The following is a 19,082-nucleotide window of genomic DNA, read 5'->3' as shown; positions in this document are numbered from 1 at the left end:
GGGACGCACCCCCACCTCGGCCTCCCTGGTAACTAGGACGACAGGGCGCAGGCCACCATGCCCAGTTAATTTTTGTTTTTTTTTGCAGAGACAAGATCTCGCTATGTTGCCCAGACTGGTCTCAAACTCGCGGGCTGAAGCAATTCTCCTGCCTTGGCTTCCCAGGCATGAGCCACCTAGCCCGGCCTGTATTATCTTTTCTGGAATTCATCTTGCTTACTGGATTGCCAGCCTCTTCTGGACAGCAATTTGTACTCCTAATTCGCTTATTATAGTATCTCAAAGCATGTATCGTTTAATCAAATTAGGGCTGATCAATGAGAAGTTACCCTTCGGATACAGTGTCCCATTACTTCTCCGTCCACCAACAGTCCTTCTTAGGCCCTTGGTTTTCCCATGCCACTTATACATTCTTTCAAAACATTTGAGTGCGTACCATTTATATTACTCAAATACGAAAAGGGAAAACGGTACGCACACATTTCAGGTACTCGTCAAAGATGAGTTGGACGCTGGAGGTAAAATAAAAAATGGGCCTACCATTTAAGGAGGTGTGACGAAGTGACATCACTATTGCGTTAAAACCCGAGGGCCCACTGGGTCACCTCCATTTTATTCAGGTTTCGGAATCTCGGTCATGTGAGCTAACTTAAAAGGCTCAAGAGTGGTTACCTGCCCACCCGTCATAATCACTTCCCAATTCCTTGAAAACTTCGGGTTCCTAGGCCGCCAGCGCCAGGCGGAGAATCCCCCTCCCTGCGGCTGCCCAGACTGGAGCTGCCCGTTCCGTTCCGCCCCGCCCCACTGCATGCTGGGAGTCGTAGTCCCGGCTGGCAGCGTCCGGAAGGACTGGAGGGCACGGGAGTGCAGCCTGCCTATCTGGCTACTGGAGGTCACGTTCCCTAACTGCTCCCTTGGTTCTGTCGGGTGGAGCCTTCAGCGTGCACGGCGGGATTTGACTTTGCCACCGTCTCTCTTGGGTTTCAATAAAGTTTTCCTCTTCCTCTCCTCGTACGGAGTTCAAGATGGCGGCCTCCTGGTCGCTCTTGGTTACCTTGCGTCCCTTAGCACAGAGCCCGCTGAGAGGGAGATGTGTTGGGTGCGGGGCCCGGGCCGCCGCTCTCGCTCCTCTGGCCACCGCCCCTGGGAAGCCCCTTTGGAAAGGTCAGTGACTGTGCCATGAGTAGTCCGAGCCGACTGCATATTACTGGAGAAGCCTCTGGGGTCACCCTCCCTGTCCGATCTACCCCAGGTGTCTCCTGCTTTCACGAAGCTAAGGGCTCCTCGAGAGGTGTTTCCATTTCTCTTGACCTTTTATAGTGTCTGTGAATGAGCCCTGAGCACTGAGGGAAATGACCCTGAGTGACTTTCATTTTGAGGGTCAGAGGTCGACTCAGAGTTTCTTCCCTCCGGGACGTTTAGAGACCTGAGCCCAGTGGGAGTGCCTGGCTTGAAGTGATGCAGGTGTGGGGTTGGGGCTTGGGGACCCCTACCCTCTGCTTTTTCCGGGCTCTCAGGGCTGGTGACTTACGGGCACTGGAGGAAGAGCCGCGCCTGGGACCTCTGCAGGCCCTGCTGTCTCGTGATTCTGGGAAAGAAGGTCCACATGTATTCTCAGATTTAGGGATCGATTCTTGGTGTTCTTTTAAAGTCACTAGAGGGTTCAGTGGAATTATTTTGTCACCGGGCTTTCCTTCTTCCTGGCTTCCTTCATTCATTTGTTATATGTTCGTGAATGAATGAATGTATATTCTGAGTAACCAAGTCAAGAGTGCCAGTTTTACTGCTCTATTCGTATACTCGCACTAAACTGCACGTTTTTCAAAGGCAAGGACATTGTGTCATTGTTTCCTAAGCACTTAGCGCAATGATTGGTACCTGATATGCAAATATGATTTTTGAATGAATGAATGAAATTATTCTCGTTGTCTCCCTGATCCACATACTTGTTTTCCTTTTTCTCAAATTCAAGCAACCCCTGTAATATACCTTAATAGATGGATGACCTTAATAAAGTATATACCTTAATAAATAGATTCTTATTGATTAATTTAGCTAAAAATATGACAATCTTTGACCCTTATCATTAGTGCAGTTGAAATTAATACTAGAACTTTGATTACATCACCTTACGTTTTTATGGAAAGATTAGCATAATGCACTTAGTATAATGGAATAGGCTCCACACACTGCCTAAGGGGTACCCCTGATCTGCTGGAGTAGTCATTATAAATAAATAAATAAATAAATAAATAAATAAATAAATGTATAATGGAATATTCTGGTAGTGTAAGCTGTGGATTATAATATGAATTTTATTTTCATTTTGGTAGTCAATAAAAGCAAATGGTATAAATTTCAACAGGTGCAAGAAAGAATATGGCAAAATGTAAGGCTTTCTTCTATCCCTATCCCTTAGCTGCTTAGTTTTTCTCCTCAGAGGCAATCTCTGATACTAGTTTCTTATGTATTCTTCCAGATACATTCTGTGTATGTACAAGCATATACATATAGAGATAACCGTATTAAAAAAAATAGAAGTAGTAACATGCTGTACACATTGTTTTGTGTATACAGCAGTTAATTCTGTTAATTGTTAATTTCTTTTTAAATTTAGTAGCTTGGAGATCATTCCATATCAATACCATATCAATTTCATATTAATAGAACTGCCTTGTGTTTTAAGTTTTAAAAATAGTATTCCATTCTATGTATATACCATGATTTATGAACATTAAGATTTAAGGAGCATCATTATAACATATAAAATTCACTGAATGCTTATTCCGTGTCATACAATATGCTAAGTACATTCTGCGTACATTATCTTATTATTCCTCATTATCCTCATTTGGAGATCACGAATCCAAGGTTGCTGAAGATATATGGCTAGTAAGTGTCAGAACTTCTGAATTCAAGTAAAGGCTGTGCTATATTAATCTGTACTCATATTTTCTGGAATATACAAAATTTAGCCAGTTCTGGGTGTGACGATTAGGTGAAAATGCAGTTAGGTTAGAGGTCCATTTAATTGTATCTAAGGATGCTCCCTTCCCCTCTTTATTTTTATTTTGTATATATATATATATTTTTTTTTTTTTCTTTTTTTTTTTGAGATGAAGCCTTGCTCTGTCTCCTAGACTGGAGTGCAGTGGCATGATCTCGGCTCACTGCAACCTCCACCTCCTGGATTCAAGCAATTCTCCCTGCCTCAGTCTGGGTGGGCATCTCAGATCACAGATGTCCACCACCACTGGTTAATTTTTGTATTTTTAGTAGAGACGGGGTCTCACCATGTTGACCAGGCTGGTCTCAAACTCCTGACCTCAGGTGATCCACCAGCCTTGGTCCCCCAAAGTCCTGGGATTACAGGCGTGAGCCACAGCACCCTGCCTCCATCTTTAAATAAAAGGAAAATTTTAGTTGAAATTTTGTTCAGTATTCAGAGTCTGATTTACAAATCTATTTTCTATCCCTTTCCTGATTTTATTTTTTATTTATTTTATTATTTTTTTTGGGATGGAGTCTCGCTCTGTCGCCCAGGCTGGAGTGCAGTGGCGCGATCTTGGCTCACTGCAAGCTCTGCCTCCCGCGTTCACGCCATTCTCCTGCCTCAGCCTCCTGAGTAGCTGGGACCACAGGCGCCTGCCACCATGCCTGGCTAATTTTTTGTATTTTTAGTAGAGATGGGGTTTCACCGTGTTAGCCAGGATGATCTCGATTTCCTGACCTCGTGATCCACCGCCTCGGCCTCCAAAAGTGCTGGGATTACAGGTGTGAGCCACCACGCCCGGCCCTTTCCTGATTTTTTTGGGGGGTAATTTATTGTTTACATTTCTATTTTATCTTCATTTTTCATCTTTTGAAGTCTACTATTTAGTACAGTGTAATGTGGCTGGGCATGGTGGCTCTCGCCTGCAATCTGGGCACTGGGATTCTGAGCGGGGAGGATCACTTGAGCTAAGGAGTGTGAGACCAGCCTGGGCAACATGGCAAAACCCCCTCTCTAAAAACATACAAAACTTAGCCGGGTGTGGTGGTGCACGCCTGTAGTCCCAGCTATTTGGGAGGCTGAGGTGGGAGGATCACTTGAGCCCAGGAAGTCGAGGCTGCAGTGAGCTGAGAGAGATGGTGTCACTGCACTCCAGGCTGGGTGACAAAATGAGACCCTGTCTCAAAAAAAAAAAAAAAAAAAGAAGGAAAAGTGAATGAAACTGAGTTCCAGCCCTTGAATTCCAGCCCTCGAATAGCCCATAGCGTTGAAAGGCAGATGATATTATGGTAGCCAGCATTTGATGAGCCCCTTCTGTGTTCTAGGCATTTTGCTAGCAGTTTCTGTTTCATAATTTAATCTCCATAAAACCCTATAAAAATTGTTGTCTTTATTTTATAGATGAATAAATAGGGATGGTCACCCAAGTTGGATTTTTTTTTTCTTTTCTTTTTTTTTTTAAAGTGAGCAGCAGCAAGATTTATTGCAAAGAGCAAAAGAATAAAGCTTCCACAGTGTAGAAGGGGACCCGAGGGGGTTGCCCCCAACTTGGATTTTAAACCCAGGTGTTTTTGCTTCAGAGTCACAAACTTAACTGCTATTTATAATAGTTTTTTAATGTAACAATGAACATTAATACATATTGTACCATGATCTAAGCCTGTTTAAAGTGTTCTAAGACTACAGAGGAGGAAGCAGCTCTGCTTGGAGAGGGGAAGAATTTTTTTTTTTTTTGAGACAGAGTCTTGCTGTGTCACCCAGGCTGTAGTGCAATGGCGTGATCTCGGCTCACTGCAACCTCTGCCTCCCAGGTTCCAGTGATTCTCCTGCCTCAGCCTCCTGAGTAGCTGGAATTACAGGTGTCCGCCACCACACCTGACTAATTTTCGTATTTTTAGTAGAGAGGGGGTTTCAACATGTTGGTCAGGCTGGTCTCAAACTACTGACTTCAGGTGAGCCGCCCATCTCGGCCTCCCAAAGTGTTGGGATTACAGGTGTGAGCCACTGCGTCTGGCCAGATTTTTTATTTCTAGCAAAAGTATGGATGTGAGCTGTACATGGCCCTTATTGTTTTATGGTCTCTGAGAGAGCAGCTAGAGATGAAGCTGTAAAGGTGGGCTGATCTGGTTGAGAAGAGTCTCTTACAGTATGTTAAGATGTCTAAGCTCAGTGGGACACTAGTGGAAGTTTCTCAGGAATAGAAGTGATCAGATCTGTTTTAGCATGATTGTTCTTCAAACAGATCAGAAATGCCTGGATGGGAGAATACTGGAAGCTGGGTGATTATTTAGGAGGAAGTTGAAGTAGATAGAGTGTTAGGGAGTGGTTTAGGGGCTGAATTACTGCTGTGGTGAAGGAGAGCAGGGCAGCAGAGGGAGGGAATTCAGAGACACTTCTTTGATAGAATTAACATACTTGGCCAGGCACAGTGGCTCATGCCTGTAATCCCAGCACTTTGGGAGGCTGAGGCTGGTGGATCACCTGAGGTCAGGAGTTCGAGACCAGTCTGGCCAACATGGTGAAACCCTGTCTCTACTAAAAATACAAAATTAGCCAGGTGTGGTGGCGCATGCCCGTAATTACAGTTACTTGGGAGGCTGAGGCAGGAGAATCGCTTGAACCTTGGAGGTGGAAGTTGCAGTAAGCCGAGACCACCTCCATTGCACTCCAGCCTGGGTGACAAGATTGAAACTCAGTCTCAAAAAAAAAAAAAAGTCATTCCACTTCTGGCTGAGTATATTCAACACTTGTTTTCTTTCTTTCTTTTTTTTTTAAGACCAAGTCTCACTCTGTTGCCTGGGCTGGTCTTGAATTTTGTGGGGTTTATTTATTTACTTCTTTTTTTTTAAGTGAAAGCAAATTTATTAAGAAAGTAAAAGAATGAAAGAATGGCTACCCCATAGACAGAGAAGCCCCAAGGGCTGCTGATTGTCCGTTGTTATGGTTATTTCTTGATTATATGCTAAACCAGGGGTGGATTATTCATGCGTCCTTTTTTTAGACCATATAGGGTAACTTCCTGACATTGCCAGGCATTTGTAAACTGTCGTGGTGCTGGCGGGATTGTAGCAGTGACGCCAACCAGAGGTCACGCTCATCACCATCTTGGTTTTGCCTGGCTTCTTTACTGCAAGTTGTTTTATCAGCAAGGTCTTTTTGACCTTTTTCTTGTGCCAACCTCCTGTCTCATCCGGTGACTAATAATGCCTTAGCCTCCTGGGAATGCAGCCCACCAAGTCTCAGACTTATTTTACCCAGCCCTTCTTCAAAATGGAGTTGCTCGAGTTCAAACGCCTCTGACATTTCCCCCACTCCCTTTTACAAGGAAACCCTTAATCCTAAGGGTTGAAGAGAAACAAAGATCCATCTTCTGCAACTTCTTGAGGCTGAATAGGGGCAATGCTATTCCTGCCTAACTATTAGGGTCTCTTGTATTCAGGGTAGAGAGGAGCTCAGTCAGAAAGCGTCGATATGGCGAGGGCCACTCATAACTTTTGAGTTCTGACAAAAGGTGATATCTGGAAGATTAATAACTGTTCAATTTAAGAGAACATTGAGTAAGCTTATCCTGCATTCCTTCACAAAGAGTACAGTAGCAATATATTCCATAACAGTCAGGTAAAATAAATAAAATAATCCCAAGTAAAGGAACTTAGAAGGCTTTCCATGAACTGGGCAACTATTGGAACCAAGCTGATGTGGAGTTGCTAGCTGATTCCAGTATGTGCCCAAGATTAGCATATTGATCCAGATTTTTACATTACCCATCCCTCTTGTTTCTTCTGAGCAGCAACCAGAGATCACTGATTGATTTATAAGAATGAGCAGAATCAGTCTAAATTGCAGAAAAAACTTAAAAACAACTGATGAGACTATATATATTTTTGTTTTTGAGACAGAATCTTGTTCTGTTGCCCAGGCTGGAGTGCAATTGGCATGATCTCAGCTCACTGCAACCTCCCTCTCCCAGGTTCAAGTGACTCTCCTGCCTCAGCCTCCTGAGTAGCTGGGATTTCAGATGCCACCACCATGCCCTGCTAATTTTTGTATTTTTGGTAGAGACAGGGTTTCACCATGTTGGCCAGGCTGGTCTCAAACCCTTGCAGGTGATCTGTCCACCTTGGCCTCCCAAAGTGCTGGAATTACAGGCGTGAGCCATCACTCCCAGCCCTAGACAAGAATTTAATAACCATATTATACCATAGGTCTTGAAACATGATTTTCTCTCTAGTCTCCCATTTTACTAAAGACAGATCATGGTAAGACCGATTTGCTTTATTATACTTGGCCTGATATTTGTATGAAGTACAGGAAAATAAATATTTTCACATAGGCTTTTAAAATTGGCTTTGATGGAACTCTGTTCCATAGAAGGAATCTCAGATAAGACTTTTTTTTTATAAAAGCTGAGCCCAGCCATGGGTTTGTACCCTCAAATACCTATGAGTTGAGTAAATACCTCTTCTCTTGAGGTTCCAAGATAACTTGGGGCTCCTGGGCCTGTACTTAATACTTATTTACTTACTACAGATCAGGAACCCTGTGTAGGGACTGTGTAGACAAGATATGAGGCCAGTTTCCAAAGGAGCTTTTATTGGCTCTGTAGGTCAAGTTTGATTCCTTAAAGGAAAGCACACCACTTCAGTCAAAACCTTGGTAAAATAACCAGTTTCTCCAATTGTGCCCTGTTACAAATGAAAACAGATTATTATTGCACTTAAGCAAATAACTATTGCCGTAAGTTAAGATACTCACTAATTGTTTTCAAGTTCTGGAGAAATCAGGTAGAGAGAAAAAATTGTGCTCCAAATTTTGTTTACAGGAGTATACTTAATTGTTAAAAGCTGTCAGTAGCTCAAAAGATAAGTTTCCTTGACTCTGGAAATTGGAGTTTTGCTCTGTCACCCACTGCAACCTCCGTCTCCCAGGTTCACGTGATTCTTGTGCTTCAGCCTCCTGAGTAGCTGGGATTACAGGTGTGAGCTGCCACACCCGGCTAATTTTTGTACTTTTAGTAGAGATGGGTTTTGCCATGTTGGCCAGGCTGGTCTCGAGCTCCTGATCTAAAGTGATCTGCCTTACAAAGTGTTGGGATTACAGGTGTGAGCCACCATGCCTGGCCTTTTTTTTCTTTTCTTTTTTAAATTAGAGACACAGTCTCACTATGTTGCTTGCACTGATCTGGACTCCTGGGCTCAAGCTTTTCTCCTACCAAAGTGTTAGGATTACAGGCATGAGCCACCATGCCCAGCCTGGTCTCTAATTTGAGCTCAAGTGATCCTACAACCCCAGTCTCCAGTAGTAGACTTCAGGTGTGCTCTACCCCACCTAGCTCTATCTTCTCTCCTAAAAGCGTTATGGATGCTAGCTCTTCCTGCTGTCTTTTGCTTCCCTTGCTCAAGGTTCTCTATTGAGGACCATTTCTACTCCTTGCCTGGAGATACCTGATACTTTAATCTCCAGAATCTCTTTCATAATCTCCTTTTACCATCCTGCTTATCCTTCTTATTTCTTCTCTTCATTGCTCCCATCCCAGAAGCTACTCTATCAACATGTTATCTATCCATACTCTTGACTAGGTGGCAGTTTTCAACAAGTTTTTAAGCCTGAACATGTAATTCATTCTTCCATTTCTTCATAATATAATTTAAATGCAACTCCTATGGATTCCATTTTGAAATTCTCATTTACATGTGTGTGTGTATAAAATTTAAACTAACATAACAAATGAATGGGTTTAAAAATCTTTTGAAAAAAATTAGATCCCTTAGATGTCTTTATTAAATAGTATGTGAGCAGGGTGAATATTAAGGAGTTACTCAGTATGCTGGGCCATGCCTCAGAATAGCTTTATTCAGATTTTTAGGCATTATTTTACTGATTTGTTATCATGACATTTAAACTACTATTTTTTTCCTTTTGTAAAGTTATACACATTGGCACATTTAAGATTAACTAGCTTCTGAAGGAAAAGAATGATAACCAGAAAGCATTTAGTTTTAATTTTCATAATTTTTCTATTTAAATCAAAAGCACCCTTTTAAAGCCCCTAACTCAGCCTTTTATAAATAAAGTAAATCATCTTGCAATGCATTCCTTGATGATGGCTTATGTTGTTTTTCTAAAGAAAGAGTTTAATTAAGATTTGATTTTCTTCTGTCCTGTACTTTGTTTATTCATCACAGAATGAAACATAGGTCTTTAATGTCAATGGTAAGTCTGACTTTTTGGGTCATTGATGACCACTGCAGTTTTCAAAAAAGCAACTGAATATTTATCTTTTGGGTATAATTAGAACATAATAGAGCATAAAATGGGCTGCCAGTGACCTTAGTATGGGCTTCTGTCATTTCAGGAGAACATTTCTGGTCAGTGGCCACTGTTTACAGTTTGTTAAAATCAACACAAATGTACAAATAACTCATGAATAATTGTGAACACAGTATTTAAATGGATGTTTAATAAATATGCATTAAAAATCTAATTACAGTAATGAAGTTTACAGCTGAAATTTTAATCCAGTCCTTTAGAAATATTAAAGTGCTTTTCCTGATTGTGCATTTTTCTCAGAGCAGTTGGATAAACATTTTAAACTGGAAATCTGAATTCCTTATATAGTTTTGATTTCATTTAACTAAGCATGTGTTCTTTTTGGCAATCGTCTTCTTTCTCTTTGTGAAGAAGTAAAGCTCCTTTATTCCATAACTGTTACTTTGAAGCATTTTGATCAGTTCTGTTTTAGGAATGGTGAACATATGGGATACCAGATGACTAATAAAACCTGGTCTGGAAAAGACTAGATTGCGATTTTTGTTTCATTCTGCAGTACTGGATCAATCATTTGATTTGGTATTTCCATTTCTCATCTGTAGAATGAGATTCATTTTCCTAATTCTACCTTCCTTGCAGGTCATTTATGAGACTCAAATAGGTTATTATGTGAGAAAGTCTTTTGAAAACTATCAGAAATGTTACATGAATGTATGTAATTGAAATATTAACCATGACATGCCAGAGGTGGTGGATTCTAGTCAGTGAGTAGAAATGGAATGAACTCAACTTTATACAGAATTTCTAGAGCCATTTTAATTCTGGAGAGGCTCATTATATTAACAATGGCCAAGGGCCTAGTCTGAATTCAGTGCTTTGAATTCCAGAAAATGCAGTTTTGATTTTTCTGAGATTGTGCAAAGGGCCGCTGTAGATAACCAGGGATGGTTTTTGTTCTCCTGGACTTCACTACCTTTCCTCTGGATACTCTGAACACCTAGAGGTTCTTAGAAATTATGAATTACCTCTTTTTTGAGACAGAGTCTTGCTCTGTTACCCAGACTGGAGTGCAGTGGCATGATCACGGCTCACTGCAGCCTCAACCTTCTGGGCTCTTGTGAGCCTCCTGACAGCCTCTCGAGTAGCTGGGACCACAGGCACAAGCCACCACCACTATGCCCGGCTAATTTTTGTATTTTTTTTCTTGAACCTCTAAATCTACTTTATAATTTTTTTGGGCGGGGGTAGAGGCAGGGCTTCGGCATATTGCCCAGGCTGGTCTCGAACTTCTGGGCTCAAGTAGTGTGCCCGCCTCAGCTTCCCAAATTGCTGGGATTACAGTTGTGAGCTACCATATCAGGCTATGAAGTACTTCTTTTGCCATTATGTTTCAAAGAAAGCTGTTGAAATTTGATTTATACTATGCAGGTAAACTGTCTTCATTTAGTAAGAAATGGATACTGGTTTCAAAAGGAACTGGAGTGATTGGTGATTGTGAATTATTTGTTGGACAGCAAGATCTAAAGATGACTTTTTTTTTTTTTTTGAGAGTTGTGCTCTATTGCCCAGGCTGGAGTACAGTGGTGCGATCTTGGCTTACTGTATCCTCTGCCTCCCAGGTTCAAGTGATTCTCCTGCATCAGCCTCTTGAGTAGCTGGGACTACAGGCACCTGTCACCACACCTGGCTAATTTTTGTATTTTTAGTAGAGATGGGGTTTTGCCATATTGGCCAGGCTAGCCTTGAACTCCTGACCTCAGATTATCTACCCACCTCATCCTCCCAAAAGGCTAGGATTACAAATGTGAGCCACTGTGTCCATCCTCAAGATGGCATTTCATAGAAGCATAGAGTATTAGCGCTACAGAGGGCCTCTGGGCCATATAGTCAAACAATGTTAGACATGTAGCTTCTGCCTTAACTGCTTCTTTTTGAGGCATCCTATTGATTTTTGGATAGCCTTAATTTTGAGAAAACTCTTAAGTAGGATGAAATTTGAGCATTTATGTAACTTCTCCCCATTCAGCTTGAATTTTTCCTCAGGTGCAGTGTATACAACACTAATACTGATTCCATGTGTGACCGTTCTTTTAACATATCAAGACTGATAATATTTCATTCATTTATTTACTCATTTACTCATTATTTATCAAATTATTGGGTGCCACCTTGTCTCAATTCCATTTAATCACCTTTAAAACATTAAAGGCTTATTGTATTTCTCCCATTCATTCACTCATTTCCCAAGCACTTCTTGCTGCCATCCATATGCTACATGCAGGATGTTGGGATGCTGTATGCTAAATGTCTTGTTAATGTCAGCAGCAGTCTTTTGTGCTCTCCGTCAAGTCTTACAACATAGTTTCTAGATCCTTGAACTCTTTCCCTTTTTGAGATTACTATCTACTTTCTGAATGACACTCTGAAAATGTGACCCCCATATCACAATATATTCCTTCAAATACGGTCAGCCTAGAGCCCTGTTGTAGGTTACCTTTTCTGTGTCCTGTTGCATTAACTTTTGGTGGTCAGGTCACATTCATATATTACTTGCAACTCTTAGAGTTATTAAAACAGGTCTCTCCTGTTTGTATTTGATTTAATATTTTTTCTATTTAAAAATAAATTACTTTTTTTTTCTTTCTTTCTTTTTTGAGATAGAGTCTTGCTCTGTCACACAGGCTGGAGTGCAATGGTGTGATCTCAGCTCACTGCAACCTCTGTTTCCTGGGTTCAAGAGATTCTCCTGCCTCAGTCTCCTGAGTAGCTGGGATTACAGGCACATGCTACCATGCCTGGCTAACTTTTGCATTTGGAGTAGAGACAGGGTTTCACAATGTTGGCCAGGCTGGTCTAGAACTCCTGACGTCATGATCTGCGCAACTTGGCCTCCCAAAGTGCTAGGATTACAGGCGTGAGCCACTGCACATGGCCTAAAAGTAAATTACTTTTAATTATAAAAATACTACATCATGTTTACAGTAGAAAATACAGAAAAGACAACTGCTGTTAACTTTAATTTTTCTTTTTTCTTTCCTCTTTTTTCTTTTTTTTTTGGAAACAGGGTTTTGCCCAGTCGCCCAGGCTGGAGTACAGTGGTGCGATCACAGCTCACTGCCACCTAAACCTCCCAGGTTCAAGTGATCCTCCCACCTCAGTCTCCTGAGTAACTGAGACTACAGGCGAGCACCACAACGCCTGGCTAATTTTTGTATTTTTTGTAGAGATGGGGTCTCACCCTATTGCCCAGGCCTATAGTACTGCTATGAATATGTTTGTACATATCTTTGGTGCATATATGTATGCTTTCTATTGGGCAGATACCACATAATAGAATTGCTGGATCATGTTTTATACATATGTTCAGGTTTAGTAGACAAGGCCAGTTTTCTGAAATGGTTATATCAGTGTATCTTTCCATTAGCAGTGTGTGAGATTTCAGTTACTATGCATCCTCACCAACAACTGGTATTCTTTTTGATTTTAGTCACTCTAATAAGTGTGTACTGATATCTCATTGTGATTTTATTTTGCTTTTCCCTGATACATTTTGAAGTTAAATACTTTTTTATATATTTACTGGACATTGGGATAGGCTCTTTTGTGACATGCACATTGTCTGTTTCTTAATGAGTTGTAGTTCTTTATATAATCTTGATGTAAGTCCTTTGTCAGATACATAGATTGCAAGTATTTTCTCCCAGTCTGTAGCTTGCTTTTTAATTTTATTTTTTCATTTATCTCTTATCTTGTAAGTGGTGTAAGGCCAGCTTTTTCATTAAAAAAATGTTTTTTTGAGATTACATCTCTCTGTGTCATCCAGGCTGGAGTGCAGTGGTACAATCATGGTTCACTGCAGCCTGGACCTCCTGGGCTCAAGCAGTCCTCTCACCTCAGCCTCCCAAGTAACTGGGACGACAGGCATGCGCCACCACACCCAGCTAATTGTTAAAATTTTTTATAGAGACAGCATCTCTCTGTGTTGCCCAGGTTGTTCTTAGACTCCTGGCCTCAAGCTATCCTCCCACCTTGGCCTCTCAAAGTGTTGGGATTACCGGCACGAGCCACTATGTCCAATTTAGCATTTTCATTGCTAATGGAGTCTTTTCATGAACAGAAGCTCCAAATTTTATTTTACTTATTTAATTTTAATTTTTTTAGAGATGGGGTTTTGCCCTGTCGTCCAGGCCGGAGTGCAGTGATGTAGTCATAGCTCACTGCAGCCTCAAACTCCTGGGCTCAAGCGATCCTCCCACCTTAGCCTTCCAAGTAGCTGGGACTACAGGGTTGTGCCTAGCTGAAGAAGTTCTAAATTTTATTTTATTATTTATTTATTTATTTATTTTTGAGACAGAGTCTCACTCTGTCACCCAGGCTGGAATACAGTGGCACAACCTCGCCTCACTGCAAACTCTGCCTCCCCAGGTCAAGTGATTCTTCTGCCTCACCCTCCTGAGTAGCTGGGACTACAGGGGTGCGCCACCATGCCCAGCTAATTTTTTGTGTTTTTAGTAGAGATGGGGGTTTCATCACGTTGGCCATGCTGGTCTCGAACTCCTAACCTCAGGTGATCTGCCCGCCTCAGCCTCCCAAAGTGCTGGGATTATAGGCTTGAGTCACTGCGCCCAGCCAAGAAGTTCTAAATTTTAATGTAGTCCAATTTAGCGATCTTTTTGTGTGTGTCCTATTTAAGAAATCTTTGCTTACCTCAAGGTCACGAAGGTATTTTTATATGTTCTTTTAGAAGCTTTATTGTTTTACCTTTCATGTTTAGATCTATGATACCTCTGGAATTCATTTTTGTGTATGATGTTAGGTTAGGGTCAAGATTTATTTTTCTTTGCGTGGATATCCAGTTGACGCAGCAACATTTTTTATATAGAGCATCTTTTTTTTCTGGGCTACCACAGTGCTGCTTTTAACATAAATCAAGTGACCATGTATGTGTGGGCTTCTGTTTTATTCCATTGGTCTATTCTTATACCAGCATCACACAGTCCTAACTTTGTAGCTTTATAATAAGTTTTAATATCTGATTGTATAAGTCCTCCAACTTTGTTCTTTTTCAAGATTGACTGGACCTGAGCTTTGATACCATCGCCATTAGCCACATGTGGACACTGAGCACTTGAAATGTGTAATATGACTGGGGAACTACATTTTTAATTTCATTTAATTTTAGTTAAATATAAAATTTAAAAAGGATACTTGATTCTGCTATTGGAAAACTGTTCAGCTATTGGAAGACTTTTAAATATTCTTGGAACATCTTGGGAAAGTGAATCTACTTTTTCTCAACTGTAGATTTTATGAAGTCTAAATACAAATTAAATATTTCCAATGAAAATTTAGCTTCCAAATTGAGATGTGTTGCAGATGTCAAATACTAAATCTTTAAGACCTAATAGAAAAAAAGAACACAAAATATCTTATTAATAATTTAAAATTTTTTATTATTTGTTGATTACATGCCAATTACAATTCTTGATGTCAACAACTCTCAGGAGATTTTACCCAGCTTGGAAGATAACACTTTAGCCTGTTACTGTTTCATGGATGTTGGCAAAAGACATGGAACTCCTGGATCAGAGATAAAGAACTTTATCATGGACTAGCAGGCAATGTGAGCTTTATGTGTGCCTCAGTTCCCCTTGTTCCTCAAGTCCCATGGGGCTATTCAGAGATCAGTCCAGGTGGGTGATGTATACTCAGCAGGTTTGTGTCACGGTTAAGGAACCCCAAGCTTAGGAAACCTCATCTTTTATAAGGGTTGCAAACAAGCCTTCCCAACTTTTGACCTGGGGGGAGACATTATTATACTAGACAGCAAACAAGCCTACGCCATTTACATTTCCGTCAGCAGTGTATGAGGTTTCTAATTTCTCTGCATCTTCTCTAACACTAGTTATTGTCTGTCTTTCTTATCATTGTGATCCTACTGGATGTGAAATGGTATCTCATTTAACTTTGATTTATATTTCCCAGATGACTAATGATATTGGATATCATTTCATGTGTTTATTAACCATTTATATATCTTTGGAGAAATGTCTGCTTAAATCCTTTTTCCTTTTAAAAATTGTATTTGTCTTTTTATTGTTGAATTGTAAAATTTCCTTATATATTCTGGATATAGATTCCTTATCAGAGATGTGATCTGCAAATATTTTCTCCCATCCCGTGGGTTGTATTTTCACCTTCTTTTTTTTTTTTTTTTTTGAGACAGAGTCTTGCTGTGTCGCCCAGGCTGGAGTACAGTGGGGTGATCTCAGCTCACTGCAACCTCCGCCTCCCAGGCTCGAGTGATTCTCGTGCCTCAGCCTCCAGAGTAGCTGGGAGTATAGGTGTGTGCCACCGCATCTGGCTAATTTTTGTATTTTTAGTGGAGATGGGGTTTGGTCATGTTGGCCCCAGGCTGGTCTCAAACTCCTCGGCTCTGAAGTAATCCTCCCACTTAAACCTCTTGAGTAGCTGAAAGTACAGACAAGTGTGTCATTGTGCCTAGAAGTTAATATTATTTTTATCTTAGAATTCTTATTGTGAGTGGGATCCTTTTCTTTTCTATTGTATTTTCCAACTGGCTATCTATGGTATGCTGAAAGATAAAGATAGTAAAATGTGTTTCTCTGTTTCCAGTATCCTTCTTTTTGGCTTAAGAGAAGGCATAAGCCACTACATTCTTTAAAACTTTTAAATGGCTCCTGTGGCCTTTAGGGTTAAATTCAAACTGCTTATTATTGCAAGACTCTGCCTCACCTGGCTCCCTTGTACTCCTCCGGTAATTCATCTCTTACCTCTCTCTGCCTTTCACTTTACATCTCAGACAAACTGAACTTGTTCTGTTTTCTTTAGCGTTCCACACTGTTGTGTTTCTGGGCCTTCTTTCAGGCTAGTACATCTCCCTCCTTCCTTCCCTCCCTTCCCATGGCACACTTCTGTCTGCCCTTCTGATCTCAATTGAAACATCATTTCCTCTGAGTACCCTTCCTAAACTCCCTAACCTAGATTACTAGCTTTGACCCTGTGATCTTATAGCATCTACCCCTTCCCCTTATGACATACCACACACTTTATTAGAGCTGTTTATCCACTTATTTGTGTCTACCTATTTTTTTGTTTTGTTTTCATTTTTATTTTATTTTATTAATTAATTTATTTTTTAATTTGAGATGGATTTGTTGGTATGTTGCCCAGGCTGGTCTTAAACTCCTGGGCTCAAGTGAGCCTCCCTCCTCAGCCTCCTGAGTAGCTGGGATTACAGATGCACTCCACCACACCCAGCTTCACTGCTTTGAGTGCAGCTAACAGCATCCATCCAGCTCACCACTGATTGTATTTGCAGTTTCTGGCACAGAGCTTTGTACACTATAGACAGTTTATCATTATTTTTGAACCATTTATTACTTCACTAAACTCTCTATTTTATACTTTTTAAAACTGATTATTTCCAGGATAATTAAGGTATTTATTTATTTATGTATGTTTTTAATTTTTTTTTTTTTTTTTTTTTTTTTTTTTGAGACAGCGTCTCGCTCTGTTGCCCAGGCTTGAGTAAAGTGGTACGATCTCTGCTCACTGCAAGCTATGCCTCCTGGGTTCCAGTGATTCTCCTGCCTCAGCCTCCTGAGGAGCTGCGATTACAGGCATGTGCCACCACGCCTGGATAATGTTTGTATTTTTAGTAGAGATGGGGTTTCATCGTGTTGGCCAGGCTGGTCTCAAACTCCTGACCTCAGGTGATCCACCTGCTTCGGCCTCCCAAAGTGCAGGGATTACAGATGTGAGCCACTGAGCCCAGCTAGGATAATTAAGTTTTTAAGCCTAAATGCACCTTAGTTAAATTTTATGTTGGTAGTTTCATCCAACTTTTGTAGCACATCAACATCTTCTTGAATTGTGATCGTGACCCAGCATGATTTGCTTCCTAATTTGGTGTCATCTTCAGATTTGAAGACTAGGTCATTTACGTCTTCATTTAGTGCTAAATATATTAGTATTTTATATTTGGAGTTCAACAAAGTGTACATAAACCTGGTTATTATCAAAATTCTTAAGAGCCTGTTATGTAAAATGTAAGGGCTTTTAGATGTGTATGAAAAGGAATTTCTTGGCCAGCGTGGTGGCTCACATCTGTAATCCCAGCACTTTGGGAGGCCGAGGTGGGCGGATCACGAGGTCAGGAGTTTGAGACCAGCCTGGCCAACATGGTGAAACCCTGTCTCTACTAAAAATACAAAAATTAGCCCGGCGTGGTGGCGGGCACCTGTAATCCCAGCTACTCGGGTGGCTGAGGCAGGAGAATCGCTTGAAATCAGAAGGCGGAGGTTACAGTGAGTGGAGATTGTGCCACCATACTCCAGCCTCGATGAAAGAGTGAAACTCCTCAAAAAAATAAAGGAAGGAAAAGGAATTTCTTCCCTCCAACACTTTGGCTTTGGGCTTTTCATAGAAAAAGCTCCTGCTGCTGATAGGCTTTAGAAGAGTGCCACTTATTAGTAGAGGCAGTTGACCTTAGTGTGTAGGCAGGGCCAAGCTCTAGCAAGGTTGAGGAGGATGGAGACCCAGGAGGAGTGGGTTGTTGGTTGCTCTAGGAGGCTTGAGTACTTCAGATATGACAGCCTGAAAGAGGTTTGTGTTTTGATTTTCTGTTACCTGCCTGTGACAAATGGGAGCACAGCCTTCATTAGTTTATAGTATTATGGTTGTTTGAGTGAGAGGGAGATCCTGGTGTTTTGGGTCACTTAGCTTCAGATCCTGGCTTGGACATTCACTTAACTTTTTAAGGTATTTTAGTTTCTTCATGTATAAGGAATAATAATACCTAACTTAGGTTTTTCTGGAGAAGTAAGATAATATACAGAAAGTGCTATTTGTGCACTGGCTATACAGTAAGCACTTCTCTTTTTTTTGGAGACAGGGCCTCTGTTGCCCAGCCTGGAGTGCAGTGACACCATCTCAGTTCACTGCAGCCTCAACTTCCAGAGTTCAGGTGATCCTTCCACCCCAGCCTCCCAAATCGCTGGGACTACAGGTGCATGCCACCATGCTCAATTAATTTTTGTATTTTTTATAGAGATGGGGTTTTGCCGTGTTGCCTAGGCTGGTCTTGAACTCCTGAGCTCAACAGATCCACCCAAGTAGGTACTTATTAATGTTAGTTTTCTTTTTCTTTACCTTCCAGAATGTTGTCCCTCATGAATTTTCTTTATTTTTTCTTTTTAAAATTTTGTATTTATTTTACTTTATTTTAAGACAGGATTTCACTCTGTCATCCAGGCTGAGTGCAGTGATATGATCATGGCTCACTGTGGCCTTGAGCTCCCAAGCTGAAGTGATCCTCGCACTTTAGTCCCCACCGCTGAGTAGCTGGGACTATAGGTGCATGCCCCCCTGCCCAGCTAATTTTTGAGTTTTTTGTAGAGACAGGGTCTTGTCATATTGCCTAGGCTGGTCTCGAACTCCTGTACTCAAGTGATACTCCCTCCTTGGCCTCCTACAGTCATGAGTTACCACACTTAGCCAAAAGGATAGTTTTCTTTACTTTGGATACACCTTACATTTGTATAGACATATGTCATTTTTCATGTCTTCAATTCTTTCCTTTAATCATGGGTGTTTTTGAGTTGGAAATTTTTTATGGAATGTTTCTAGCTCAACGCCACTTTACTAATAAGTTGTAAGTTTTCTGCACATTATACCACATCTTTATTGATTTTGAGTATGCAGTTGGAGATGAATTCTCAAAAAATATTGACCCCAAGTATTAAAATAACCTTAAGTATGAAACAAAGCTTCATTATATATATATATTATATTATAT

The 19,082-nt window shown here is 40.9% G+C and overlaps 1 protein-coding gene across 1 annotated transcript in view; it reads left to right on the top strand.

The window, feature by feature from the left end:
* The first annotated feature begins 815 nt into the window (after positions 1–815).
* Positions 816–19,082, top strand: part of AFG1L (AFG1 like ATPase) — a 223,618-nt gene continuing 205,351 nt past the window's right edge. The window contains 1 exon segment of the mRNA XM_017878746.1: positions 816–1,164. Within this exon segment, the coding sequence (XP_017734235.1) occupies positions 1,026–1,164 (139 nt within the window). The 5' untranslated portion in view covers positions 816–1,025.

This window comes from Rhinopithecus bieti, unplaced genomic scaffold, assembly GCF_001698545.2.
Source record: "Rhinopithecus bieti isolate Rb0 unplaced genomic scaffold, ASM169854v2 scaffold_11508, whole genome shotgun sequence".
In the NCBI taxonomy this organism is placed as follows: domain Eukaryota; kingdom Metazoa; phylum Chordata; class Mammalia; order Primates; family Cercopithecidae; genus Rhinopithecus; species Rhinopithecus bieti.
This window is presented reverse-complemented; position numbering and strand designations above follow the sequence as displayed.